The sequence below is a fragment of the Salarias fasciatus genome, chromosome 2, assembly GCF_902148845.1.
Source record: "Salarias fasciatus chromosome 2, fSalaFa1.1, whole genome shotgun sequence".
NCBI classification, from domain to species: domain Eukaryota; kingdom Metazoa; phylum Chordata; class Actinopteri; order Blenniiformes; family Blenniidae; genus Salarias; species Salarias fasciatus.
Window position 1 is genome coordinate 17,014,686 of NC_043746.1, and position 26,587 is coordinate 17,041,272.

A 26,587-nucleotide genomic window follows, 5' to 3' on the forward strand; every position below is an offset into this window, starting at 1 on the left:
TACAGGCTACAAGCATCTTTCGCTCCACTTCCTCCGCTCTGATTTCAAGCCGAGGAGGGTAAATAAGGTTTCTGCCTGCTCCCGAACAATGCAACTAATCTTCTGCAAGTGGCACCATCATTATCGCTCCGACCAGAACCAGCACAGTGTAACGCAGCCCTCCAATATTCACAGCATCTTCTTCCAGCTTAACTTCCACAGCTGACGGTGGGTGGGGTGAAGGGGGGAGGCCGAGGGAGGAGGAACCGGGGAGGGTGGGAGGTCTGAGCCTGAGCACGTAACCTGCTTACAAATTACCAGCCAGCACATCCAAACTCGGGGAGCGTGAGTGAGTTTCTCCTCGTCCTCTGCGCCGTTCTCTCTCCTCCCGGATCGGGCTGCGGAGCCCCCCCGCTGCGCTTCAGCCCCCCCAAGACCGCTCCTGAACGAGCCGCTCTCCGCTCCGGTCCTCCCCGCTCCGCTCGGCCGGAGCCGGAGCTGCAGTCAGGCGGCCGGAGCTGCGTCTCTGCACCGGCAGCGGGAGCAGCGGCGGGAGCGGCGGCGGGTCCCCGGCGCTGCGGGAGGCGACAGATTCACATCCAGATCGCGCCTCTGCAACAAGCACGGAGCCGGCGGGGGGACGGAGATATCTGCCATGCCAGATCTGCACGGAGGACGAAACCCTGATAAGTACGAGCCGCTTTTCCCCTTTTCTTTCCTTTCTTTTTTTTTAAACGCTCAGAAAAACTCGCTCTGCCTCCCTGACTGTACACAAACAGAGACTTTTATCCTATATATATATAAAAAGACACTTTATTGGTCACGGACGGAGCTGCTTTACTTTCGGCGTCGGGAAAACAAAACATCACTCGCTGTGAATCCGAGTCCGACTGCAAGACGAATGGTTTCGGTAACTAAAAGCCTCACTTTACTACAGCAGCAGATAAATCCACATTATACCTGCTGTTAATAGGCCAGTTATGAAACAGGTGTTGCAGTCGGAGACGCGTTTTCTTTTTTTTTTTTTTAAGAGCGACCACAGCGTTTAGTAATAAAGACGGATCATGAAGGGGACATTCAAAGAAAGGAAAGGAAAAAAAAAACACGCACGTGATGAAATGTGTAAAATCGACAACAACAAGCCCGCAGGGCAACTCCGAGGCTGTAACCCGATAAATCAACAGATGCTCCAGAGCTGTGGCTTTGGGTCTGGAGAGGGGATTTACTCAGCATTATCACAGATTGCGCCCCCAACACTATATTAATTGATGAAGCTCAGATGGTGTCCTGATGCCCTTGGTGCTCCTGCTCAACCTGAGATAACTTGTGAAGGATTTTTTTTTGTGTGTCTTTGATGCAATTTGAGGCTTTCTGCGGTGTGTTTATGGAGATAAAGTCGAGGTGTACCAACAAATTAATCTTCAAGCTACATGGATTTCTGTCCACCTGGGAATCACCCAATATTAATAGAAACTAAATGCAAGTGGCAGCTCCACCCCTTGCTTTATCTCTGCCAGTGGGAGTGTGTCTGTGTGTGTGTGTGTGTGAGAGAGAGAGAGAGATTTGTGTGTGTTGGACAGGCTGACAGGATTTAGGTGCTGTTTTGAGGTGATTACTTTGACACTGGTGCAAATATGCACCTACCCGAACAAAGACAGCAGGTGGGTAAATTTGTGGGAGGAAAAAAAGAAAAAAATTCAGTACTTAATGGAAAATGCACAAATCTTTCGCCAGCACGCTATTATAAGCTATTACTCATGCTTACGGTGGAACAGGTTTCCTCACCTTGTCAACAGCGGTGTCACTCTGCTGACAGCAGAATGATGAATTTGGTCATTATTGATGAGCTGAGTGGACACACGGGCTGTCATCCCACAGCCTCGCTCGCAACAGAATAAATTACATGCAGCATTGACGGGGCATCACAACACAAACACCGCCTGACGGGGGAGATTTCCAGGCTGAAATTTAAGGCGCAGGTAGAATAACTTAAGATCCATGACCTCGAGACAGCCAGCTGTGGCTGTAAACTTCTTCGCTCCCCCGTCACTCCTTCCCTCCAGGCCGCGAAAGACAGAATTTGAATTCCAATATCCTTCCAATCTGCAGCTTGGTGAAATTCACTCAGTTTGGAGGGAATGATAATCAAGTTGCTGTGTGCGGTGAGACAAAAGGCTTCATAGGCAATCAGATATTATGAGTGCTGGCATGATCCACGCCTGTCCTCCCACCATGCCTCCGAGCGGATTAATCAGCCTGGATCGTTCTTTTCCTCACCGCTTTGATTCATCTGTTTCAGAACAAGCCACGAATGTCTGTGATTTTTCAATCCTCCCTTGTGATGAATACACTCGAATTCGTCCAGGCCAAGCTGGCTCTTAAAATGCATGTCTTCATATACTCTAAGTGGGAGGAAGTCACTTTCTATCTGCATTTCAGTCTTTTCCTCCTCATCACTCTCACCCCCTCTCCCCCTGAGCTTATTTATGAACTATTACCATCATGCAGTAACACTTTATTAGGCATGTAGACAGCCAAAAGGCCTATTAATCTTTCACTTGCAGTCTTATTCTCATTCTCCTCCTCCACACACACTATCTCGAACCCCCTTCTTCACCCAGTGGAGTTCTTCATCCCTCTTCAATGATTCAGACAGCACTGAGGAGATGGCAGAGCTCCTGTTAGTCTTAGAGTGAGGGAAGTGATGTGTCTTCCATCGGCAAAATATCAATACGCATTTCTCACTGGCAGACTTTCCTCACAGGCCGCAATCATGCTGACAATCTCCCGCTCGATCACGCTCAACTGTTGCTGTTAGGACACATCTGAGCCGGCAATGATTTTATATTATAATGCCATTGATCTAGTGGAGGGGTTGACACCCCCGAGTGGTGCTGAGCAGATAACAGACAGTCCACTGGTCCGAGTTCTGCTTTTCGGCTCAACACAATAAACAGACGTTGGTTCGATTGTGCTGTGCAGTCAATGATTGTTTATCATGCCGAGATCAATACTGATGTTTATACTGTCTGTGGCTGGCGTATGAGACGCAACAAAATAACACAAGGCCTCTTGTTCAGCCGTATTAGTATTCCCCCTGCGCAGTCGCACGGCCGTACACTGTGTACACAAAGACACGAGACAAACGCATCTCGAAACAAATAGCAAGTTATCAATATTCATCTGGAATGAGGTGGGAATTTGGGATGATTAAAGGCTGCAGCACAGTGTGAGAATAAACATGGCAGACTATGGAGGGAAAGAAAAGGCTTTGACAGGGCACCTAGCTGTGCCTGAGCGCAATTAATTAATAATGAATAAGCCGCGTTGGAAAAAAAAAAAAAAAAAAAGGGAAGAGAACCAATAAACAGAGAAAGTAAGTGCAGATAACTTGGGGGAAAAAAAAAATCTCTGAATCAAAAAGGAACAATGTTAGGACCTTTATGAAAAAAGAAGACTGTTTAATTCAAAGAGCTGCAGAGGAAAAAAGAAAGAGGGAAAAAAAAAAAAAACAATTTAATAGGCTTCCCAGCTTGAGCAGCCAGGGTAGATGCAACTCTGGCCAAAGATGAAGGGCGCTCAGTGCTTACTCTGCAGCTAATGTCTTTAACCATAGCAACAAGCATCAAACTCTTTTACATGTGCTTTTGAATTAGTGTTGGTTTTAAAAAAAAAAAAAAAAAAAAAAAAAAGACAGAACGCTTGTTTTTATCCCGTGAATTTGTCAGCGTTACTGGAGACAGACCGGTGCAGAGCGGTGCGAGCAGAGTCTGGATTTTGTCCATATCTCACGTGTTGTGTGTCTCTTTCAGGCATGGTGCCCACGCCCCAGGTGTGCGTATCAACCCTGGTCACGGTGAGCACGATGGCAGTGGTGGACCTCTACCTGCTGGAGCAGAGCATGCTGGGAGCCCGCGGTCTTTCAGGACCGAGCGTCTGGCAGTACACGGCCGTGTTGCTAGGTGATGTGGGCTTCCTGCTCGCGCTGCGCTTCGTCTCGGCCGGCGTGGTGTCGGAGGCGCGGTCGCCGCGCCGCGGCTTCGCCAACGCCCTCTGGTTCCTGTTCCTGTCGCTGCTGCAGCTCAAGCTCTTCTTCGTCTGCCACAACTACAGACAGGAGCGCCGGCCCCCCGACCCGCTGGCCCGGAAGACCCTGACGCTGCTGCTGTCCATCTGCCTGCCCTCGCTGTTCCTCATCCTGACGGGGGCCGACCACATGACCCCGCAGCGCAGGAAGCAGGAGGTGCGGGGCCGGCTGCTTTGGGTCGTGGTCGACCTGCTGGACGTGTTGGACCTGCAAGCGGGGCTGTGGGAATCCCAAGGAGGGTCCGCGGCGGGCACTGGAGGGGCGGCTGAGCAGAAGCTGCCCATCTGGGCGGAGGGCCTGGTTTTCTTCTACTGCTACGCCCTCCTGCTGCTGCTGCCGTGCGTGGCGCTCACGGAGCTGGGGGCTACAGGTCTGCCGGGGCAGAGGGGACCCCGTAAGGAGGCGCTGTACCCTTGGCTGAGCTTAGTCACTATCAACATTTTCACCCTGGCCCTGAGGGGCACGGGCATGCTGTGGTACCGGGACCCCCGCGTCTCAACTGTGTTCCTGGGGAAGAACCTCCTGGCTTTGGCGGTGAAGCTGAGCTCTGCCTGGGAAAGACACAAGCAGGAGCGCGGCGCCGCGGGAGCGGGAGCTGCAGCTGGAGCGGAACCGGGAGAGTCGACCCTGCCAAGCCAGAGTGCAGAGCAGGGAGAGGGTCCGGCTCAGGGGAAGGTGCCCCCCTCTCACTATCACACACTGACTCGCTCCCAGAGCCACACGCTCTCCCACGTCAGTCTGGAGCCCTCGGCGGCGCCTTTAGGACCCTCTTTCATCTCCCACGAACTCTAGAGAACCACCCTGGACATGCATGCATGACCGAAATGCCCGCACGCACATTCTCACTCAAGACTCGGACCAGCTACGCCCGTATCACCCCCAGATGGATGACTCCAGTACGACGGCGGAGGATATAACACGGCGCTGTGGAAATGCATTCGGCAAGCTTGGCTTTGTGCACATTTTGTTGTGCTCACTTAAGACGTGTTGATGTGAGTGTACTTTTGAAGTCAACACTGTGAACACATCTGTCAGAGTGTTAACAGTATCCCAGACGTGTATGCTTAAGTCTTACAGTGTTCATTGTTTTCTCCTCTGGGCTTTTCTGCCGAGCCCGCCACATTTTGTGGAATTCTGCCCTCCTCATTTCAGCTTCTATTGTTTTCTCTCAGTCGTAACTTCAATTTTTATCTCCGGCGCTCTCTCAGTATCCCACGCCGCTCTATATATACTTACACAAGTAAGAGAGAGAGGCAACACTTCAGATGTGTGTTTTTACTATAAATTAGATAAACACTCGACTGCCATTAGATCTTTAGAAGGCAAATTACAAACTGTGACCTTCCAGTTGGTTTTTTTTTCTCAGTAACTTTAGAGGGAATGAATGAAGAAAAATTAGTACAGACATGATTCATTTATTCCCTCGGTAGCGGAGCTGCAATCCAAGATGCATTTGCCATAAATTCTCTCCACTGTGTGTCAATATTTTAATGTGGCATTGAGACCAGTGACCCTTAAAATCAACTACTGCTGATGTTTCCCTTTTAGATTTATTTGGTTGCCAGAGGAGAGGCAAATTATACAGTTTTTCCACATTATAAGAATGCAAAGGTTAGAGGGATAGAAACAAATAGTGTACCAGAGAGATATTTTCCGTTCTGATATCTTGCTTTTGAATAAAAATCATGACCTCGCAGAAAAAAATTGTGGTTCGCCCAGCTTGTGCACCTCGGGTGTCACAGAGCCACATTTTAATCCAATCCACTTCCAAACCACTTCCACTTGTCTGACACACAAGGTTAAAGAGAGGAATCAGTCAGACGATTGTTTTGGTTGGAGTGCAGACCTGCAGACTTGTGGTCGCTCGTTCCTGCCAAGCTGTGGTTTTCTGCTGCTTTTATGTGACTTAAATGCAGAGATTTGACCGATTTTACCACATCAAAATGTAGATAATTCAAGATGCCGATGCAGTGTGCATTGATGCAATCCCTCTCTGACGTGGCTTAAAGATGGGGGAATAAGCATTTTGCATCATCTTTATGTTATTATACCAGAAACTACAGTACAGGTATTTTGGTTTTTTTTTTCCTTAGATGTTTACAATAAGACTGAGAACCAGTGTAAGTAATCCCTTTACAATTTCAAACTCCATGTTTCCTTACCATCTTGTACTTGTTTCAGTCTGTCGGTCATTTAAAAAAAGAAAAAAAAAAGTCCAGCTGCCTGCCTGACCCTCCAATCTAATTTTTCTGACTTCAGGTGAAAAAAAAATTAACTTTTTAATTCTATTTGAATAATGGATGAAGTCTTTTAGCCACACATTTATCAAGACGCTGACCGTCGGGGGATTACTGGGTCAGAGCAGCAGGTGTGGAGGATATACAGTACACTCAAGTGCCTTGTTTCCTCATGGAGCTACCAGCCTCTGGGATGTCGTATGTGTACCATTTGGAACTTGGACATATGCCATGTGTATACTGTGAAGCTATTCCACAGCTGTTGTCAGCTACACCTCCAGGACAGAGTGCAAAATAAAGTGTTTCATACTCGTCCAGCGTTGACAGTTCTTTGGCTTATATGTCAGAGTGTTATTGGCAGAGTGTCACCCACACATGGGAGGGAAACACAGGAGTCAGTCCAAATTATTCAAGGCCAAGGGGCCTTGGGGACAAATAACCACCTCAATTTATCCCCAGACCGGCGCCGGCCCGCTCTCTGCGGTCGCATTGCATGTTTTTCTGTTTTCCTCAAGCCGGACTGGTGATGTGAATTGAAACCTCCTCTACATATTCCAGGCAGAAAATCACGCACTCTGCTTCATGGGCCGGCACGCTGACGAAAGGCTGTCATTTATCACAATTACGCCAACGGCCCCATCAGCTCAGATCCTCTCACGATAATCCTTGAGTGTGCTGTTGTGTTGTCTGCTTTTAAAGCGGAAAGGGAGGAAAGGGTCTCAGTGCGATGGGGTGTCTACATCAAGAGTTACTAGCAAGTGTGTGATATTTCTCAGACTGAATGGGCTCTCCGCTCACAGTGGCGCTGAATGCACCCATCGGCCTGTCTTCTGAGCTTTAATGGTCCTATTAATTGAAATTGAGGCGATTTGTCAAAATGCAAGTGGTTATTCTCGTTGCTTTATGCTTGATTTACTGGCTGTATTTACAGGACGTATTGAGACTAATGCCTGCTCTTCACCGGAGAAAGAAATTCATTTAAAAGTTTCTGTGGGGGATTTCTCTCTCCGGTTTTGGGGGAGACTTAAAGAAAAACCACAGAGGGATAACCAGCGTAGTAGACGGCATCCAGCTCTCGCCTACCCGCCTCCTTTCATCTCCTTCTTCTTTGCTCACTCTACATTTCAAACACATGAATTCTGGATGCGCTCCCTGTTGGGCAACTTCTCATATTTCTATTATACTAAAAGCGGCGACGGCTCAGGCAGCAGCCTCTGCAAATGACTACCTCCTAGAATTTGTTACACCTGTTAAGCTCTAGATACAATGCTCAGCATTTTCTCCCAACTCCCACTGACTCCCATAACCCGCTCCAGAAGAAAAGTGCTTGAGCTGCTCTCCTATTTTCTTTCTTTTTCTGCTTTTCTCCTCCATGATTCCCATTCTTCTCCTCCACTCGCCTGTGCTAATTTCACTCCGGCCTGTAATTATTCTCCTGTACCTAAGCTGTCAGTTTCCCTTTTTTTTTTGTCTCCCATTCCTTCTTTTATTTCTCTCGTTTGTTTAAATTTGCCCCCCAGCCGACAGGCAGCCTACCTCTCTGCACTTCCCCTGTCAAGGGTGGTTAGTCGGAGATGAGAAAAAAAAAAAAAAGAAGAACCGAGGCGAGATGGCTAAGATTAAGGGGCCGGGGCCACCGCCTAAAGCGGGGAGGCTGCCGGCTGCCATTTATTTACCGTTTGCTACGCGGGGTGCGAGTCTGACGGAGGGAAGAGACGAACGCACAACACGGCAACAATGACATGCCAAACACTCCGGGAGCAGCACCTTCATACGGACATATGGCTTTGGCGTGCTTGGGTGAGCACTTGGTTACAACCCATCTCACCTCATTACCGCCGACGCGGCGACAGCTACGGTATGCCTACCAGCTCACACCCACCTAGTCTTTGGCAGAAAGTCACATTCAACAGACAGATGTCTAAATCATTCAACAGAGCAGACGCCATCAGCACGGCCGCTTTCGTGGGGAACTTCAAAGTTTAGTCGACGAGAAAGAAGTGATGCAAAAAAAGAATCAGAGATTCTTATGATATGCAACGCAATAGTGGAGACAAATGCATACTAAATCGTTTCCCGAGGGGCTGTGGCGACATCCACCTGGTCCGCGAAAATATATTGAATCAAATGAGATGAGGTAAACCGCTGTAAACCGTAGATGGCTACGACTCTGAAGCAAAGTCTTTTCATTTGGAGGATAGAAAAGAAGTGGTGGCATTTAGCTGATCGCTGGTGTGGAGAGAAATACTTTCAAGTGTGGAGGAAAGGGAAATTCATGCATTCGAATAAGATAAAGTATCAGAATAAAGTGCTGAATGTAATTTATGGAGAGTGAGTCACTGCAGAATCTGACTTAATAATGCATCAGTGTTTGAGCAGTTGACACTGTTGCAGCTGTTAAAAATGATACTTTAACTGCCAAATGAATTAAGCTTGATAATCCTGATAATAAGGAATCATGATTTATTCAGAGACAAAAACATGGAATCTAAATCTAAAAAAAAAAAAAAAAAAAAAAAGGGCTGTAAGATAAATAAAGAAAACCAGATTCTGAGCTGGAGTGCTGAACAAGTTTTATGAAGTTGAACTTCTCGAGAAAAGTAGGAGCCCCTGTTCCCTAAACTTGAGCAGAGTACTTGAGAGTATACTACCACAAAACATGAAATATGTTTTGGACTGTTGGTGCGACAAAAGTGCAATTTAAAAACGTCGCCTTGGGTTCTGAGAGTAAGTGAGTGGCTATTAGTTAGTGTTTTTCAACGCTGCATCATCCAAATTTAAATAGAAAATCTGCGGGCGACTGTGTTGCTGTGTGCAGCCTTAAACAAATGAGAATTTTCTTAGATGTTGCACTTATGTCGAAGACAAAATTATACAATCAGAGGTGGTGATGCTAAAAAGAACATTTAAAAAAAACTAAATCAAGTGTGGCACTCAGGGAAAGTGCATGTCTCTGAGTGTGGAGGGGAGGGGGGAACCATTTGCATATAAAATATCTTCAGCTGTGTCTTGCATACAATATTTAACATGCCTCTCACTCAAACTAAGCATTTTGACTGAACTCAGCTAGGAACAAGTTTCCAGAGGTGAAAAGCACCGGTTACACATTCATGCTCGAGGTCGGTAAAGCCTCTCATCTTGTATTGCCTGAAAAGTGGCACCACACTAGATTTGTGGGGTCTAAAATCTAATTGCAAGGCCCCAAAATGTTTTTTTTAAGGGTAAAAATGCCTTTTTGGGGCTAAAGTTGTTTTGAGGATAGATTTGATGGTTCAGGTTGGGCTGCACGGGGCGCTGCGGCTCACCCAGCTCGTCCAGGTTGGGTTAGGAGTTCAACATATCGAAGACTTTAAAAGAGTCCAGCTCAGTTTTAGATTTCAGTGTGATTTAATGTTCAGCAAGTGGCGGTTCCACCGCAGTTTAGAGCAAAGCAGCAGAGTCTGAATGTAAATCGATGCATTGTCCCCATAGGGCATACGAAAATAGTGTGTGAGTGAGTGTGTGTGTGTGTGTGTGTGTGTGTGTGTTTTAGAGATGTCAAAAATCCCCACATTCTCCAGAATGATCAAATCGTGCGTGGAGCATCTTTGGGAGAGGAAACAGCATCTGTGGGGCGGAACATGCAGAAACACCTCACGCTCTCACTGATGCTGACATTTCAGCACTCATGTCACTGTGACGGGGTTTATCCACTGTCAGAGGCAGGAGGATTGTTTAATAATTCATGATTAGTATTGTTGGGAGTTTTTTACGAATACATATTGGTTGGCTTGCAGTTAAAAATACAGCACGGTGTGAGCGAGGAGCCGTGATTTTGTTTGACTAAAATTGTTCTTTTCCACCCAGCGCTGACGTGTACAGAGTCTCGTCTTGTGCCAGATGAGGTAAAAAGCCCAAAAAGTTCATTTTCAATTAACCTTTGAAGATCATAAATGGCTACAAATGCGGCAAACAGCCGAAAAAGGCTCGGTGACCTTTAAGAGTTGCAAGCTGAGTGACAGTCAGAGTGAGTTTCCAAATTCACTGCGTCTCAGAGGGAACTCGGGGGTCTTCTGGTGGAGATAAAGAGGAGGGAAGATTTAGCTGCGCTTTAAATACGGATCAGTAAAAAAAAAAGAAAAAAAAATCTTGAAATCAATTATACATCTATCTGGTAAACAGTGCACTGACGGTAAAATTGGGTTATTACAGTCTCTTCACTTGGCAGCACTTTAATTCTGGCTGCTGTATTTTGGAGCAGGAATAAAAGACGCTGAAATGGGATGAGATTAAAGCAGAGATGCATCACTTTATTGTTGGACAAAAAATGTCTGAGAGGATTTCAGTGGGAGGAATCACATCTGTACTCACTGGATTTTCCGCTCAATACTGGCAATCAGCAAGATTTTCTAAAACTAACTTTCTTAAGCCATGTCTTCCTTCTTTTTTTTTAACCTTTTACAGTGGAGTTGGAAAAGAAAAGAAATGTAAACAAGACTCATTAACTAACTCATGCAGCCTGTGCCGGCGGTGCGGACCCTGCAGCTCTGGAGTTTACATGTGCTTCTACAGCCTTTCTACAGCGGCTCCCTGCAGCTTTCACAAAAAATACATGTAAATATTTTTTGATTTACTGCACAGCAAACAATCTTTAAATAGGCCTCTCAGTTTTAAAGTTCAAGGTGAAATATGCGGCACCTCAATAAAAGAATTTTTAATATTACGGCGTCAAACGTATGAATCACACCCCACATAGAGCCTTTCAAATTATGTGGTAAATGTCAAGCGTGCAACCCGAGGACTCAGTGAGCTAAACATGGATAAATGAGGAAGAAAGTAAGCGAGGAATAAGGATAATTTCACTTAATATGATCTAATTTGTCATCGCTCCCACCATTGTTGGCTTTGTTGTATAATTGATATGAGGAGAGAAATCATGTAACAGTATTGTTGAAAGCTGGAAGTAGTCATCAGGAAAAAATGGATCCTTCTAAAGTGCAGCTCATTAAATATATAAATACAACTATAGCTATATGCAGAGGGTTTAGATTAGATGTGTTTCGCACCTCTGTTGGTTGTAAAGATTGCAGACCCCCTGATGACACAGACGCGTGTTTGAGAAAAACAATTATACATAAACATCACCTGCAAACGTGGACATGTACCAATCACCATACCATCAGGACCAGCTGGCTGTAAATTATACTGATTATCTTTTTGTTGTGGCACCTGTTGGCAGGTGAGATATATGAGGGAGCAGGTGAGCATTTTGTCCTCAGAGGAAATGTGTTTGAATTGCACAGTGGTTTGAGCTCTTGATTCACAGCGAGTCTGGTTTTCCGTCTATCTATCTATCTATCTATCTATCTATCTATCTGTCTATCTGTCTATCTGTCTATCTGCCAACTGTGATAAGGAAGGAAAAGCCATTAACTGGTGACAGAGTCACGGGCAACTGGAGCTGATCCCTGGAGGATCGATCAAGCAGACACCGTTGATCAAATTGTGTGTGAGAACACACACAGAGCATCTCTGTTTGCTGCACACAAATCTGCCGTGTTGCGGATCAGTCAGGGTTCCCACACTGCTCTCCCCGTCCACGGCCAGAAGTGCTAAAACGGAGCGCCTCGGCGTCAGACCTGGACAGTGGAAGACGGTGCTGTGATCTGACGAACCGTATTTTCTTTGATATGAACTGGATGGCTGAGCGTGTGAGCAGGGCTTACCTGGGAAAAATCTGGGACCGGAATACGCAATGGCAAGGCAGCAAGCTTACAGAGGCAGAGGGAGGCTTTGTGCAATGCCCTGCTGGAAAACCTGTGGTATCGCCATCCATGTGAATGTCAGGGTGACATATACCTAAGCAATGGAGCAGGCAATGGAGCCTTTTCAAGGCATTCCCTGATGATTGTGGCTTTCTCGGCAGGACAATGCATCCTGCCACAGAGCACACATAGTTCAGAGATGGTCTGAGGAACAGAAAGAGTTTGGCATGCTGACTTGACTCCCAGGATGGCTAAAGTGTTAGGGTTTTCGTTGTTATTTAAACGTGGGTTCAGTTGTTGCTTAAAAAAACAAAAAAAAAACAAAACAAAAACAACCCTCCAGCACAACAACAGGATTTTAAGATATAAATGAACAGCCAATGAATCCAAGCCCCTGCCAGGTGATTGCAAACAATGCTGATTAAGCCGATCACTCCCAGGTAAATCACACTGTGCTTCAGAATTGTTTAAACCACAAGGCCTTCGCCGCCCGCTGGCAACTTGAAAGAGGACAAAATAATTCAATCATGCTGCTCTGAGAATGTTATTGGACTGAATGGATTATATTCTGACAGAGAAACGAGTCATTCTAGACCGAATGTGGCGCCTAAAACAATTTATTCACCGTTTCAGAGCCACCGCCGCAGTGACAGAGGCAGAGCGTATTCTTCTGTAATTGCTCTCACAGGCAGAAAGCGGACGGCTGTCCAATATTCATTCTGACCTTTTAGCCGCAAAACGCTCGGCTGTGTTCATCAGGCTCCGCTGCTCGAATTTTAGGTGCTGCGCAGGTAATCATAAATGGATTTTTAGTCACTTCATTCATAAATATTTTTTTCTCTTAACTGAAATTATTTCTCTGTATGCCCACAAGGACAGTGAAGAGTTATCTTTTATTCCACTTAGTGTTTTAGCACGTTTTTAAAAAAATGTATTCGAATAATATTAAGGCAGACCTGCGCTGATGAAACCTCTCCATTGCTTTGATGTTAGAAAAAAATGTACTCTGATTTCTAACAGTGACTGACTCATCAGTGAATTTTCTGATGTTTGGGACGAGTTGCCTGCAAGGCTCTCCCACATGGCCGTAGCATATGAAAGCCTGCAGAAGACGATGAAGCAATCAGAGGGAAGAAAAAAATATGAGGAGAAAAAGTTGACCAAAGTCTATTTATTCTTCACTGAAGAACAGATCACGCTTTTAATTTTGTACTGATTTACTTGGAACAAAACAGCTGTAGCTTGTTAAGAAAAGCCGTTTTGTGTCAGATCAGCAGCGTTCCTGCACTATTTTCTGCTCATTTTGACAGAAGAAGTCTGTAAAATTTGGTAAGAATATTTTGCCATCTGTCATTTTTATGTCTTTTAAACGGAGAATAATGTCGCACTACTGTAGCAACTACCAAAACTGTGGATTGGAAAAAATAAATTCACATACTTACATAAAACAATGGACTCTGCCTGAACCATTATATCATGAAGGATCATCAGAATGTAATGTGAAAAACATATCGAACAACAAGTATTTTTGTTTTTACATCAAAAAACATCACAACAGCAGATTATGTATGGGAATATATTTGAAATTAGAATAAAACATCATGTAAGACTAAATGCTTATTTAATTTTAAACTGGTCTAAATACATTTATATACCCTGGTGTTTTATCTGACTCTGTGCCATACTGAACAGAAAATCCTTAAATATGATGGACAGTCTTGAAAAAGTGATCTCAGATACTAAAAACTAATAAAATGAGAATCTAAAATAGAAGATACTTTCACTTCTTCCTTTTTTTTTTCTTCTTTTCCAAGTAAAATATATGTGAGAGTGCAGTTTCTGAAATGTACTTTAAGCAAATGCAAAACTTCAAAAACGGACTTTTGGGAGGTTTTTTTTTTTTTTTTTTTACGTGTAAACTTCAAACATTCCTCTTAAATCAGACGATGAACGGGGAGCGTCTCTGTATCTGATCTGCCATCAGTGTTGTTCTCCTTGAGAGAAGCAGCTGCTGGCTCTCCTCATCTTTTCACGCACGCATGCTTCACTTTCAACAAGCATCTCGTCTCCAGAGTCAGGTCCCCGCTCTCTCATCTCCTATCCTTTCTTTTTTTTATCTTTAATGTTGCTCGTGCATGAAACTCAGTGATGGATAGACAAAGAGATCATTCAGGAGTCTTTTCTTTGCATCATCGCTCGAATGGTTCATGTTAGAATCCGTCTTGATGCTGAGAAGCCAGGATAGAATGGCATGATGAAAACTAGATTCCTCCTAAATGGAAGCTAAATAACTGAATCATCAAGCTGGTTTAAAATAAGAGTGTTGCAAGGAGTAAATAATTTGTATTTATTTGTTAAAAGCCATTATTGCTCTTTTGAAAAAAGGTTGGAAGCATAAATGGTCCATTTGTATTTTACTACTTCTCACCACTGCAAAGAAAAGAGCCGGACCAGGGAGAGCTTGAATAACCTGGAACAGAAGTATTTATAATAAAACTGAAACTTTTAGTTTCATAATTGAATGGTCGATATTAGGAAAAATTATCTGGCAGCTGTTTTTGTATCTGACAAGCCAAATGAGACGATTAAGCATCCGTCTATGCCTTTAATATACTCGCTTTATTTTACACGGGGTTTGCAGGAAACTCAAGTGTTTCTCAACTGGCAGCAACAGGTCTCCAGACAAAAACAACCACAGAGTAACAATCAGTTAACTTGAGCATAATGTGTTTGTTTTGTGGGAGGAAACTGCAGCATAAGCACGGGGGAAACATGCAAACTGCTCACAGAAAATTTCAGAGCGTAGAATCGAACTACAGTCTTTTCACTCTCAGATAACGGTGCCATCCACTGCACAACTGTACTTTCAAAAGAAGTAATTAAAAATGTTTGATTGGATTTCTTTTTAATATTAATCACCTCTTCCACAAAAGTTTAGGTAATTATCACAGAAAATAATTGAGTGAAACTGAATCAATAAGAGACGCAGAGCCTCATGATGCCTTAAAGGCGAGACCGACACAAAGCAGATACATGTGGAGAAATGTATTTAAAGCGGGACAAACCGGTTGATCGGGCACATGAGGTTTTCAGTAATTAACCAATTTTGTGTTACTCAGATTTCAATAACATCTCTTTGGAGTAATGATAAAGTTATTATCAGTGTCAGGTAAGAGAAATATGAAATCGTTATTCAACTAATTTGTGACGTTTCCGACGTCAGTAATAAAGTGTTGCTCCTTTTCTCCGCTTGTTGTGTTCAGTTTTCCATTTGTCCGCCCGAGTGTCATCATTAAGTCCTGGAGACGGATGAACCGTGAGAATTGATCTGGTTTCCAAGCGTGCGAAAGCATCCAGGGCTGAAGCGTCCCGGCCATTAAAGAGGCTAACTGGATCATTAGTATGTGCTGAACGGCCCACACTGTTGCTTTCGTTCAATCTTGCAAAAGACAATCAAACTTTAATAGCCGAACGGCCATTAAAAAGCTGGAGCAGATTGTGCCTTTACGGCGCAAAATAAAAGATAAATTTCACAAGAAAGCCTTAAAACAATGCACTTATGTGATCAGAAACAGAGATGAAGTTAATTACCAAAGCATCAGCATTCAATAGCCGAGTTACTGAGGAATGATTTTACTTAGAGCACGAAACGCTATAACTCAAGCTCTGCTTCTCCCCTCACTCCGCTACGCTCATCGCTTGAGGACTCCTGACTTATTTTATTATTGAAGCCGCCAATACATAAATTTTTCCACTTGGAATTGGCATCACAGGTAAAAAATGAAAAAAAAAAAAAAAAAGAAAAAGTTGTAGTGGTGCATCCCCGAGCGATATAAAAAAAAAAACCAAGACAACCTTGACTGTCTCTTCTCGGAGCGACCGAGGCAAAAGGAAGTATACAGGAATTTAAGACAAAACCTTCACAGGTTCAGTCCCATTTCATCAGCTGGCCTGTGCGGAGTGAGGCTAATGTGTGTGGACAAGCGCAGAAGATGGAGGCGTTCGGGTCTCTGGCCGGGAAACGGCGAGAAAACAGTCTGCAAAACTGAGGCGGTGTGTGGCATCCAACCGGCACAATGCGGCTGTGCGACTAGAATGAAAATGGGAATATGAATAGGAGGAGAGGAGGAGATGGGAGCTGGGGTGGGGGGGGTGTAGCATGAGACGGAGGAGGGAGGCAACCCTGTGAGGTGACCCTGTGATTGGCAAAGTGAAAATAGGGAAGGATCAGGTTGTCTCTCAGTTAATGAGAACTGCGCGCAGAAGGTCAGTTGACAAAATGAAGCACTGCTCCTGCAATTAAGTTAATACTCGTGATTACTCGGAGTGAACAGATGGAACAAGGAGTGGAATTGAGAGCAATTTTACCTGTCCCAGGATCGGCCCGAGCGGCGGTCCGGGGGCCGCCTGTCCTGACCTCACAATAGCCCGGATTACATTTCCAGTATCCAATTTCTTCACAGCCTTCGCTGCTTTGGAGATCTTTGACATCCTTGTCGGTCTGGAAAGCCTTAAATCTGCCTGCAGGTCGACTGAGAATCCATCCACTGAAAACACAGAGGAAAAACAAACAAATTAGCCTTTCGCGCATACACAACTGCAACAAATCATTCCCACACAGGGCTCATTAAAACATCATACACTCCAGTCGATACGGATACCCACAGGCAAAATCTGTGCCTTTCCATTCTGTGGCGGGTGAGTAATTAAAAAAATCTTTGCCTTCGATCGGCTCAGCAACAGCCACTTTCCTGGAGGTGTTTGTGGTGTGGATCAGAAGCCGGAGTGCGACGCTTAGCACACCGAAGAACCCGAGAACTTTCGGGATTTACTCTTCTCTTCCAGAAATCATGGGATGCATGCCAAAACGCCTCAGTCGCCTCACCTCGCGTTGAGAAGTGTCACAAGTAAACTACGTGCGCTGCAGCAGAAGTGCCGCCGTACCGGCGGAGGTCAAGGGCAGAGACGGGCCGAGCAACAATATTGACACGCGGAGGAAGGACGGGAGCATCTTCTGCACACGTGAATACAAAGAGGGGTCAGACTTTTCACTCCGCCTCAAAATGCATTTGCCAAATTAGGAGTCAATTAGTGGAGTGGAGAGAAAAGCCTGAACTCCTGGCCTTTCTCCGGGGAGACAGAGGACATAAAAGCAGGGTCTATAATCCTCTGCTGGAATAAAAGTGGTACTGACACAGCTGTAAAGAAGAAGAAAAAGAAGAAGAAAAAAGATCAATGACTGCAGCCAAGGGACAAATACAAGTTTTAAGGTTGAGGCTCGTGATTCAGGGGAACCCTGCATTCAATAAAAATAAGTACTTGAGGGGAAGAGAAGAGGTCCAGCAATGATTCATGGTAGGCAACAGAGGGTATCCAATTAGATCAACAGAGGAGACAGTAGCAGAAAGATATACGGGACCTCACGCTGCTTTAGAGCAACAAACAGGGAAAAGCTGCTTCAGAGAAAAGTTGTGATTCTATCTGGACTGCTGATTATCCAGCCGCCGTTAAAGTGCAGCCACCATGAGGCAATATTTGTGAGGGGCGTTAAGGTGATTCGCATACTGCCGAAGGAGCCCCAAATAGATTCCATTTAGCTGGGATTCTCTCTCCTCGCCATGTAACTCGCACACACTGCTGCTTTCCAGAGGTCAATTCACACTACACACCGAACGTGCTCGGCCCCCCCTTTATTGTAGAAAAAAAATTGCGTTGCAGGTCAGATCGGTTTTCGAACCAGTTAGAAACGCAGACTCCAGTATGCATTAAATGCGAAGCGAGGAAAGCCTCTCCTGTTGTCAAACAGTGACAGAGAGACTCGTGGAGCTGAGCTGACCAGATAAGCGAAATAACAAAAACTGCAGTCAGAGGTCGGAAAAAAAAACGCGCAATAAAAACACAAGCAAGGGAAATGACTACTGAATACTTACTCAATACTGCAAGACCAGAGAGACGAGGCTTAACTAGAGTTCTGTAACTCCAAGGGACAGACAGTTAGGTCGAGCATTAAACGTTGGGTTTAATTCCAATTTGGGGCAAAGGGACCAACAGTTCTGCGACTGGGGAAATGACAACTTCATGCTTTAATGCACCGCAGCTCCAATCTGTGTTGGAGTATGAATAATAAAACTGCAGTTCCTTGCAAAATGAAATCACTCATCACAAGGCCAAGTGGTGAACGCTGAAGAATTGACCTACATAAGGCATCACAACCGTACTGACAGCGCTTTTCACGCTGCGGAATTTACATGGGGGGGGGGGGGGGGGGGGGGGGGGGGGGGGGGGGCGCATTAGAGGCGGCGCAGCAGAAAACACAGTTCAAGGAAGCACAATAAGCCTCAATCAGAGCTGGGTTAATGTTTTGCTGTGAATAATCAAATCAAAGCCACTGTAATATGAAAAGAACAGGCACAATTTCGAGCCGCTCTTTAGGCTGAATATTCCATTCCTACGGCAATTACTGGCAACGGCGTGGCGGATAACAAGGAGTACACAGAAAGAGCAATTTGTTTGGGCCGCGCGGAGTTGCAGCGTGAAAGCACTTTGTTAAAACATGCCTGATAAATGACGTGCCACAAACCACGCTGTCGAATTACTACCTAATAGACGAAAGGTGAGGTGAGTGGAAATCCAGCCGTAAGACGAGCGCCGCCGCCGCCGCCGCCGCAGCCACGAGAAGTAAGACATATTTTTTCTCCCCCTGTAGTTTCAAGTTAAATTCATATCTTGTTTGCACAGTCGTTCCCTCGAGCTTCTCGGAGACTGTGTGATTTCTACCATCTCATAAGTTCATTACACGCTGCTCTGTGCGAAATGATACTCGTAAACTTGGGCACAACATCAAGTTTGACTGCACGACGCGAAGCTCCACTGAACCCGGGGTGATTACAGTAACGACACCCGGCCGCATGCAAAATAAAGCTCATCATGCAGAAGATCCATGTGAACGGGTGAATGTGACTAATAACGTCAAGTGCTTTGAGGGATGTGAAATACCGTAAGTGGAAAGGACACTGTAAAAAATAAAATCCATTTACACCTAAACCAGGAGCTCCACACAGAAAGGCCAGGCCCGTATTTGAACCAACAGCCGTCACACTGCGAGGTGAGAGCATTAACCACTGTTCCACTGGGCCAGGCTAATAATGAAAAATATAAATAAGACACAATTTTAAGAGCATATTGGTCATACTAATAATAAATTACAGTAATAATGTAGGCTGTGCCAAGAAGGCCAGAGAAAATGAATGCTTTCCACTGAGACTCGTGCATTTTCAGGGTGGCCAGTGACCTAAATGTGGAGGCTGGTCGAAAGTTTTGTGGCTGCAATTGAAAAGTTTAGTTGCTGAACTCGAGGTCTGGGAAAGGTTGGAAAGCCTGGTCCAAAGTGAAGCAACTCACACAGATTCATTTAAAAAAAAATATTATTATACAGAAAATGACAAATGTGAAAAGTTCTTCTTTCTTGTTTTAGTTTACCATTTTTTTTATTCTGGGGTTGACTGAATTTATTTTGTTTTGAAGGCGGTAAAATTGTCAAAATCTGTGCAGTGAGCGAGTTCTCCTGCCCCTTTCTCCGTCATACCTTCAACTTCTTCAGTATGACTGAGTGTGTGGATAATGCTGAGGAGCACAGGGCGGATGCTGTCTGAATGGAGACTCCCACTGGGGGAGTCCTGTGGCTCAATGTGACGGCCAGTAGACGAGCACAAAGTTCTCGTTCCCTGCTTTCTGGTAGATTTTAGATTTTCTAACTATCATCAACATGTTGTGCATCATAAGGGTCAGTCTTGGCAACTACATTATTTAATACCAATTTAAAAAAAGTGAGTCATAATGCAGATTATTCTGAGCATCATTATGCAGATGTTACTATTGTTTATCATTGTGCTCGTACCATTGCCCTGGCTTTTCAGCAATTGCAATATGCTCAAACAAAAACAACCCTAAAGGTTCCGCAATTGAGATTCTGTCTTTTTACAAATACATGGGTTTTATGACTGATGAAAACTTGACATTTAAATCTCATGTTTACATTCCTTCAAGAAGCCGATTTTGAAACTAAACTTCATCTTTAGACACAAATCACATTTGCTCATCTTCCATCTGAGGTAGCCCCAAAATGCCCAGTGTATGATCACCTTTAGTGTTTCACACTGTTTCTTTGTCAAACTATTTTTTGTCTTTTTATAAAAAGAAAAAAAAAAATACCACCTCACGGTTATTACATAAAATAACTGGCAATTTCAATGGTTTATCAGATAAATGATGTTAATGACTGACTTGTTTTGGACATAATTTATGAGATGCTGCAGGGAAAACATAAACTACATATCGAAACACTCACCTGATGTGACAAACATGTTGTATACAACAAATCTTGGTTAATGACAAACTGGTTTACATACAGTTTAAACATGGTATTTCGACTTTAATTCATTTAATTTGTAACTCTTGTCAGCTGCTCCACAACTTAGCTGTTTTTACGACATGAAAACGTACATTTTTCAGCTGTGTAAAAGCCTGAAAGAAAACATTTCAATCAAGAGTTAGGTCTTGTAAAAGCATCAGCGAACTAAATACATATGATGAATACTGATGTTGAGCGATGGGAGAAATATATTGTGCTCCCCATTTTTGCCATATCGCACAGCCATTCCTGCATCCTTCATTTCCACGAAAATGCGGGGCGTTTCATGCTTCCCTGCTTTCTGTCAAATAAACCATCAGTGATGGAAGGAGCATCTCTGACAGGGGTAAACATGTCAATAAACTAGAGCAAACGCAGGAAACGCAGCAGAAAAACCCCACCTGTCGTGATAATGCGCAGGTCTACACAGGTCGCTGTGAAAAGATTATCTGAAATTACACAGTGAAAAAAAAAAATATTTAAAAAATTACATTTTAAAGCTTTTCATCATTATGCGGCAGAAATTGTTGAAGGTTGTCACAGCACAGTAACAGCAGATATTGTTGTGGATTCCAGCATAATTAAAACTGACTTCATTTCAAGGATAAAGCTGACTTTGATTAAAGAAATGAATCTGCTTGCTGTTTAAAAAAAGTGGGCCTAATTGCACCCACCGCTGTTTGTTGTTTGGGCAATTAGGTTCACTTTAGCTCTCATTAAAGAGACACACTGATCTGTGGCTGACATCAGTGATGCTATTTGCTGCTATTTATTTACAAGTCAAGGTCACAGAAATTGGAAATCTATAAAATGACCCTAAACAGTGGACAAATGACCTCTTCAGGGCCTTTCCTTGATTAAAACTCTGCCCAGCTAAATGATACTCATACTGTATCAGCGCTCAGGAAATATTCTCTCCTCAGCTTTCAGCAGCAGCCTGATGAAATGAAAACTGAATAGTAATTAATTTCTCAGAGGGATAAGGCTTTGTACCTACAACAACACACAATCAAAACCGGTTCAATAACTTTAGTTACACATTATCTGCCGTCTCATCTCCGTGTCTCTGCTCAATTAGAACCGGAAAGAGCCAAGAAAACGATGTTAAATACTTCCCAACAACACAGATGCATGAGATGAGGACTGAAATATAATTATCTTATCAAAGTGGGAGCGCATGCCAGCCTGAAAGCAATGCCTTTCTGAGCACTTTTCATATTTTACTTTCAGAGCTGGATGCTTTGTTATTCTCAGCAGCAACTTTGTCCCTGAAGCACCTCAGAAGGCCGCTGGCAGCTCATGGTCACCAGACTACAACCTGGGGTTGGTACTGGCCTGGGCAAAGAGGTGCTGACAATACAGAGATTTTTTTTTTTTTAAGGAAAATAGCTTTAAAACAAGCCCCAAAAAATATATCCACAACAATTTATCGCCATGCACAAAAAGTTTCAGAATTATTTTGGTGAATTTTATTTGTGTTGATTTGGATATAAAAAGAAGGAAGGAAAAAAAAAACAGTCAGTAGTTTCCATGGTAACCTAAGACAACAGCATCACACCATAGAAAATGGTCTTGAGATGGAAACGCAAACACACAACAAGAGTTCAATCGATCAAAGTGTCCTGAGCCGCCTGATACGGCCGTTTGAAAATTTTACAATTGTCTTCTATCTGAGACAAAAACCACGGGCAGAGAATACAGAAAGCATCTGAAAGAAAATAACTTCGTAATGAGCACTTTGTCAGACCAGGAAAATAAATCAGTTGCTAAGACGAAGAAAGTGATGACAAAAAAAGAAAGCCCTGCAGGAAGAAGACAGTCAGGAAGTACGCCAGCTCATTTCTGAAGTCTAAGCCCTGAAAGAGGCCCTAAAAAATGCAGATAGAGGCCATAAAACTTAGAGAGGAGTTGAATGAAAAGGACAAAGATGCCTGTAATAGCATCTGCGAACAGAAGAACTTCCCTGAAAAAAAGAAATGCTGAAAACTGTAACAGGATCAGGATCAGAGAAAATCGGGAGGCTGCAGAGAGGAACGCACATCAGGATGGTCACTAGAGAGCCTCACAAGTACCCCGTACTCCAAACCTGAGAAAATGGTCAAATCACCTGAAAAGTGAACTTGTGCCAGCACCTTAATGAAGTACTACGAAAACATTTACCCAACAAACAATGGACCAAATGATGGGACATTAGAGGGAAGGAGGCGGCTGCAGGGAAGACACAACTGCAGGGAGAGGCACTAAAAACATCCAAGCTCGTGGTCTCAAACCTGAAGCCACAGTGCCATAAAGAGAACAATATTGCATGAGAGATGAAGAAACAGGCAGAGAAAACAAATGCTCTTGTCAAAGAAAGATGGAAAAAGAAATGGGACCATAGAGAGAAGGAGGTTGCTTTGGAAAAGAAAACACTGCAAAATAAACACAAGCCCAAAAAAAAAAAAGGCAACAAACTCAGTTCATTGGTAACCGCTCCGAAAGAGACTCTTAAAGCTCAGGAGAGTGAGTCTGCGAAGATTACGATGCCGTTAAAGGAAAAAGGAAGTCAGACAGATGAAGAATCATCATGAAAACACAATCACTGAAAGGAATGAAGCCTGAACAAAGATCCCGAACACTAAAGAAAAAGGGCATTGCTGTGGAGAAGGACTCACACAATGGAAAGAAAGTGAACCAGCTCAAGTCAGAGATCACCACCTTGAAGAATAGGCTTCAGGAGTAACAGATGGAAAACTTCAGAGGTTAAAATTCAGCCAGAGGCAGAGAAGGAACGACTGAAATAGACCATAAGTCCATCTGAGTAGTGAGCACATCGTCACAGATTCCCTGGAGGAGCCGGACAACAGAAAATGGTTGAAGAAACTGCAGCCACACATCAATGAAGACTCATCGACAAGACAAAAGATGACGTGCCAGCCAGTGGCAAGACTGAGATGAACATACTAATCCAGAAAATCAGGAACAACGAGCCAACGCCAATAACCATGGAGACAGAAATGCTAAATACAACACTTCAGAGGACCAATTACAATCTGAAACCACGGCTAAAGGAGGACAGGAACAGCTGAAAGCAGACATGAGTGGACAAGGAGGAGAAAATGCTGTAGAACCTAAATTTTACCACATTAGACAATCAGGTCCTGGTTAACTGCATGACCTGTCAGCCAAAACCGACTAAGGCCGAGATGAGGACAGTCAAAAGAAGAGGTTGGCAGGAAGGAAACTTAGAAAGAAAAGAAACAAAAGAAGTCAACAATTGGAGTTTAGGGAAGAAAGTCTATAGAAAAAAGAAAGCCCCAATCTTCCATTAAAGTGTGACAACTGAACACATGAACTTATGATTACTCGGTAATACACAGAATATACATTATAATCTTTTAAGAAATCAGTCAAGAAGTTTTGTCTTGACCAACACTTCACAAACTGACAAGGAAGTTGAATTTCAAACTTATTCTCATTTTAATGTTGTGTATGTCCTTTGAAAGACATCACTGGAGCCCAAATATTGAATCCTAATAACTGCGCCGGGTGTTTTTCCCTGAGGATGACATTCTTGGCTTTGAGTGAACTGTCCTGACAGCTATCAGACGGACTGACATGACATTTGGTAGAAATATCCATCATGCCCACAGAAAAAGACCTAAAGACCTTTGATATCTTGACTTTTGATGCAGCACCACCGGCAGGTTTGTACTTATTTTATGAAATACAACACTCCTGCCACTGAAACTGACACAAAATCTTGTCACGGCGGATCCTGATGACCCTGCTGATCCCTCTGCCTTTTCCTCCTGGAGGCTGACATTTATAGGTTTGAATGAGCTGTCTTGATACTGCAGCACTGCAGAAATGGGAAACTGCGGGGACATTTGTCATACTTGACAGAAATGTCAAAATATCTCATTGTGCTTATTCTAAAAAAACAATTATCTCTCAAGTAAAGCATCAGTAAGGAAAGAAACAACAATAATAATGACCAAAATACTGGAGGAGATATTGAAGTTGTGCATTAAGTGAAGCCGTGGATTCACCGACTCTTTGTGGAAGAACAACAAACATTTCTATTTATATTTGTTTTGCTATTAAGTATGCTCTGTTTATGTGGTTGTGTGGGCATACATTTAAGATTCGCAATTAGCAAGGTACATATTTATGTTAATGTAGATTTGAAAAAAAAAAAATTAACTGACATTAGAAGTTATTTATGGCTGAGAAAACAGCTAAACATTTTTTTTCCTTTTTTTAAATTCGTCTGTCATCTATAATGCAGCAGTAAACACTAGATACCTCCACACTTGGAAAATAACATCACTGTGGAAGCATTACAGAGTGAGTTCAAAATTTCAACTAGGTAAGGTTTAAGAGGTGAAAAAAAAGTTCTCTGATGATTTGAAGAAAGCACTTGTATTTCTTTAATCTAAAACCTCATTATTTTGCTGTGTTTTACTGCTCCTGTACGCAGAGCGCTGAGCTCAAACTGGAACAGTCAACCAAATTGAGTGTGACATCCATCTTTTAGAGTCAGAGATCAACCTAACAATCGTTTCTGGGAGCCGAGAGAAAGTTTGAGGTGCTGAGATGCGGAGATAAGCAAAGCTCCATCAAGCCAAAAAAATGTCTGCTCCAATATTTTTTATTTGATTTTTTTTAGGGTAAAGAAAGATCTTTTCTTTTGTTTTGCTGAACTATCTCATTTTTGTGCGATTTATTAAATTATCAGCCCACTGGAATCAAGACATTAGTCACTGTTTCCATTAGATTTTTTTTTCCCCACTGCTTAGACGCATTTTCCGATAATCTTGACATAAAACTGACAAACAGCTTAATACTGACAAATCGACTGGGAAAGATTTAGAGTTTTTGCGGCGCAAACTGACGGCTGTGAATTTGGGAAGTAATATATTCATCCTCGCCACACGCGGACTGTGATAACTTCACTGAACTCTGAACGCTTGCAGCACTGTGGCTTGTGACTAAACGCCAGACACATTATTACAGTCCCACGAGCCGCCGCTGTACCGTGGTTAGTGCTAATTAGCTAATGTCGGAATGTAAACAAACTAATTAAAACTAATGAACACTACATCAGCTAAACTACGTGTTTTCTAGCGTTTTAACAATCGCCTGCTGAGGATCTTATTTATGTCGATGACCCCTTGTTTTTCCACTGGCGAGCCCTTTCTTCCTGTTTTTCATCTTTCTTTGCTTTGCTCTCCTGCTGGTTTCCCGTGTTCCGTGATAACGGGGTATCTGCAGCTCAGCTGATAATTCCCAGCCCTAATTAGGACGATTTCATTTGACAGATTAAATTTACTCTAGCAAGCCTCTCTCCTTGGTTAGTTACGAAATGTGTGATCCATTACTTTATGTTTCCCTTCCTGAGGGTGTAATTCTAACATAGTTTGATAGGAGGTGATGAATTCTCATTCCGGTCGCATCACTCCATCTCAACAGAAAAGAAAGGCTTCGGTTTCTTTCTCTTTAAACAGATAAACCCTGCCAGAGTCTTTTCCCAAGCAGAAACCATGACTCGGTATTCTTTGAAATTACAAAGAGAGAGAACAAATACTGTTTTATCTTGTAGATATACTTTAACCGGCTCTGACAATGACTTTTATCCAAGTCTTAAATTGGCTGTCCATCCAGTGGTTGTGTTCACCTTTACATTACGTAAAGGGTATTTCACTGGAAGGCTGACTCACTTCAGTCACATGACAGCAGCTCCTGCAGTCCAACAAGGTGATAAAAATACGCAGACAAACCTGGGAGAGGATCCCAGTGTCCCTGAATGCCAACATGAAAATGCAGAAATCTTATTCAAATCATAATAGCAATGTCATGTTTCCGCTCATCTGTGTAGAAAAGTTTGCAATCCATTTGTGCCACAATAAATGATCACCGCCCTTGAATACATAAAGCCCCCAAAACTCTGCTAACAGCATAATAAACTGCACATGAAGGACCTTCGCTGGCAGCAGGGAACGCTGGGATGCGGTAGCGGTTCAGATGGCACCAAGCAATGAAGTATGAGTCACAGACGAACCGCAATCGATGGCATTAAGACTGTGACCAAACAGTACAAATGCACTGGACTGTGATCGCTCATCGAGGCTCGTGAGCGTCTCGCATT

The 26,587-nt window shown here is 43.6% G+C and overlaps 2 protein-coding genes across 2 annotated transcripts in view; one reads left to right on the plus strand and one right to left on the minus strand.

Moving 5' to 3' along the window:
* mrpl11 (mitochondrial ribosomal protein L11) overlaps positions 1-26,587 on the minus strand; it is a 60,171-nt gene that overhangs the window by 16,355 nt on the left and 17,229 nt on the right. Inside the window, exon 2 of the mRNA XM_030108393.1 lies at positions 16,416-16,594. Coding sequence (XP_029964253.1) covers positions 16,416-16,538 — 123 coding nt within the window. The 5' untranslated portion in view covers positions 16,539-16,594. The remainder of the gene's footprint in view (positions 1-16,415; positions 16,595-26,587) is intronic.
* On the plus strand, positions 548-4,884 carry tmem265 (transmembrane protein 265). The gene is made up of 2 exons (XM_030108380.1): positions 548-669; positions 3,792-4,884. The coding sequence occupies exon 2, from the start codon at positions 3,794-3,796 to the stop codon at positions 4,856-4,858; it is 1,065 nt and encodes a 354-aa protein (XP_029964240.1). The 5' UTR covers positions 548-669; positions 3,792-3,793; the 3' UTR covers positions 4,859-4,884.

Excerpts from the sequence above, each read along its gene's own strand:
- tmem265 (XM_030108380.1), top strand. The coding sequence starts at position 3,794 with ATGGTGCCCACGCCCCAGGTGTGCGTATCAACCCTGGTCACGGTGAGC.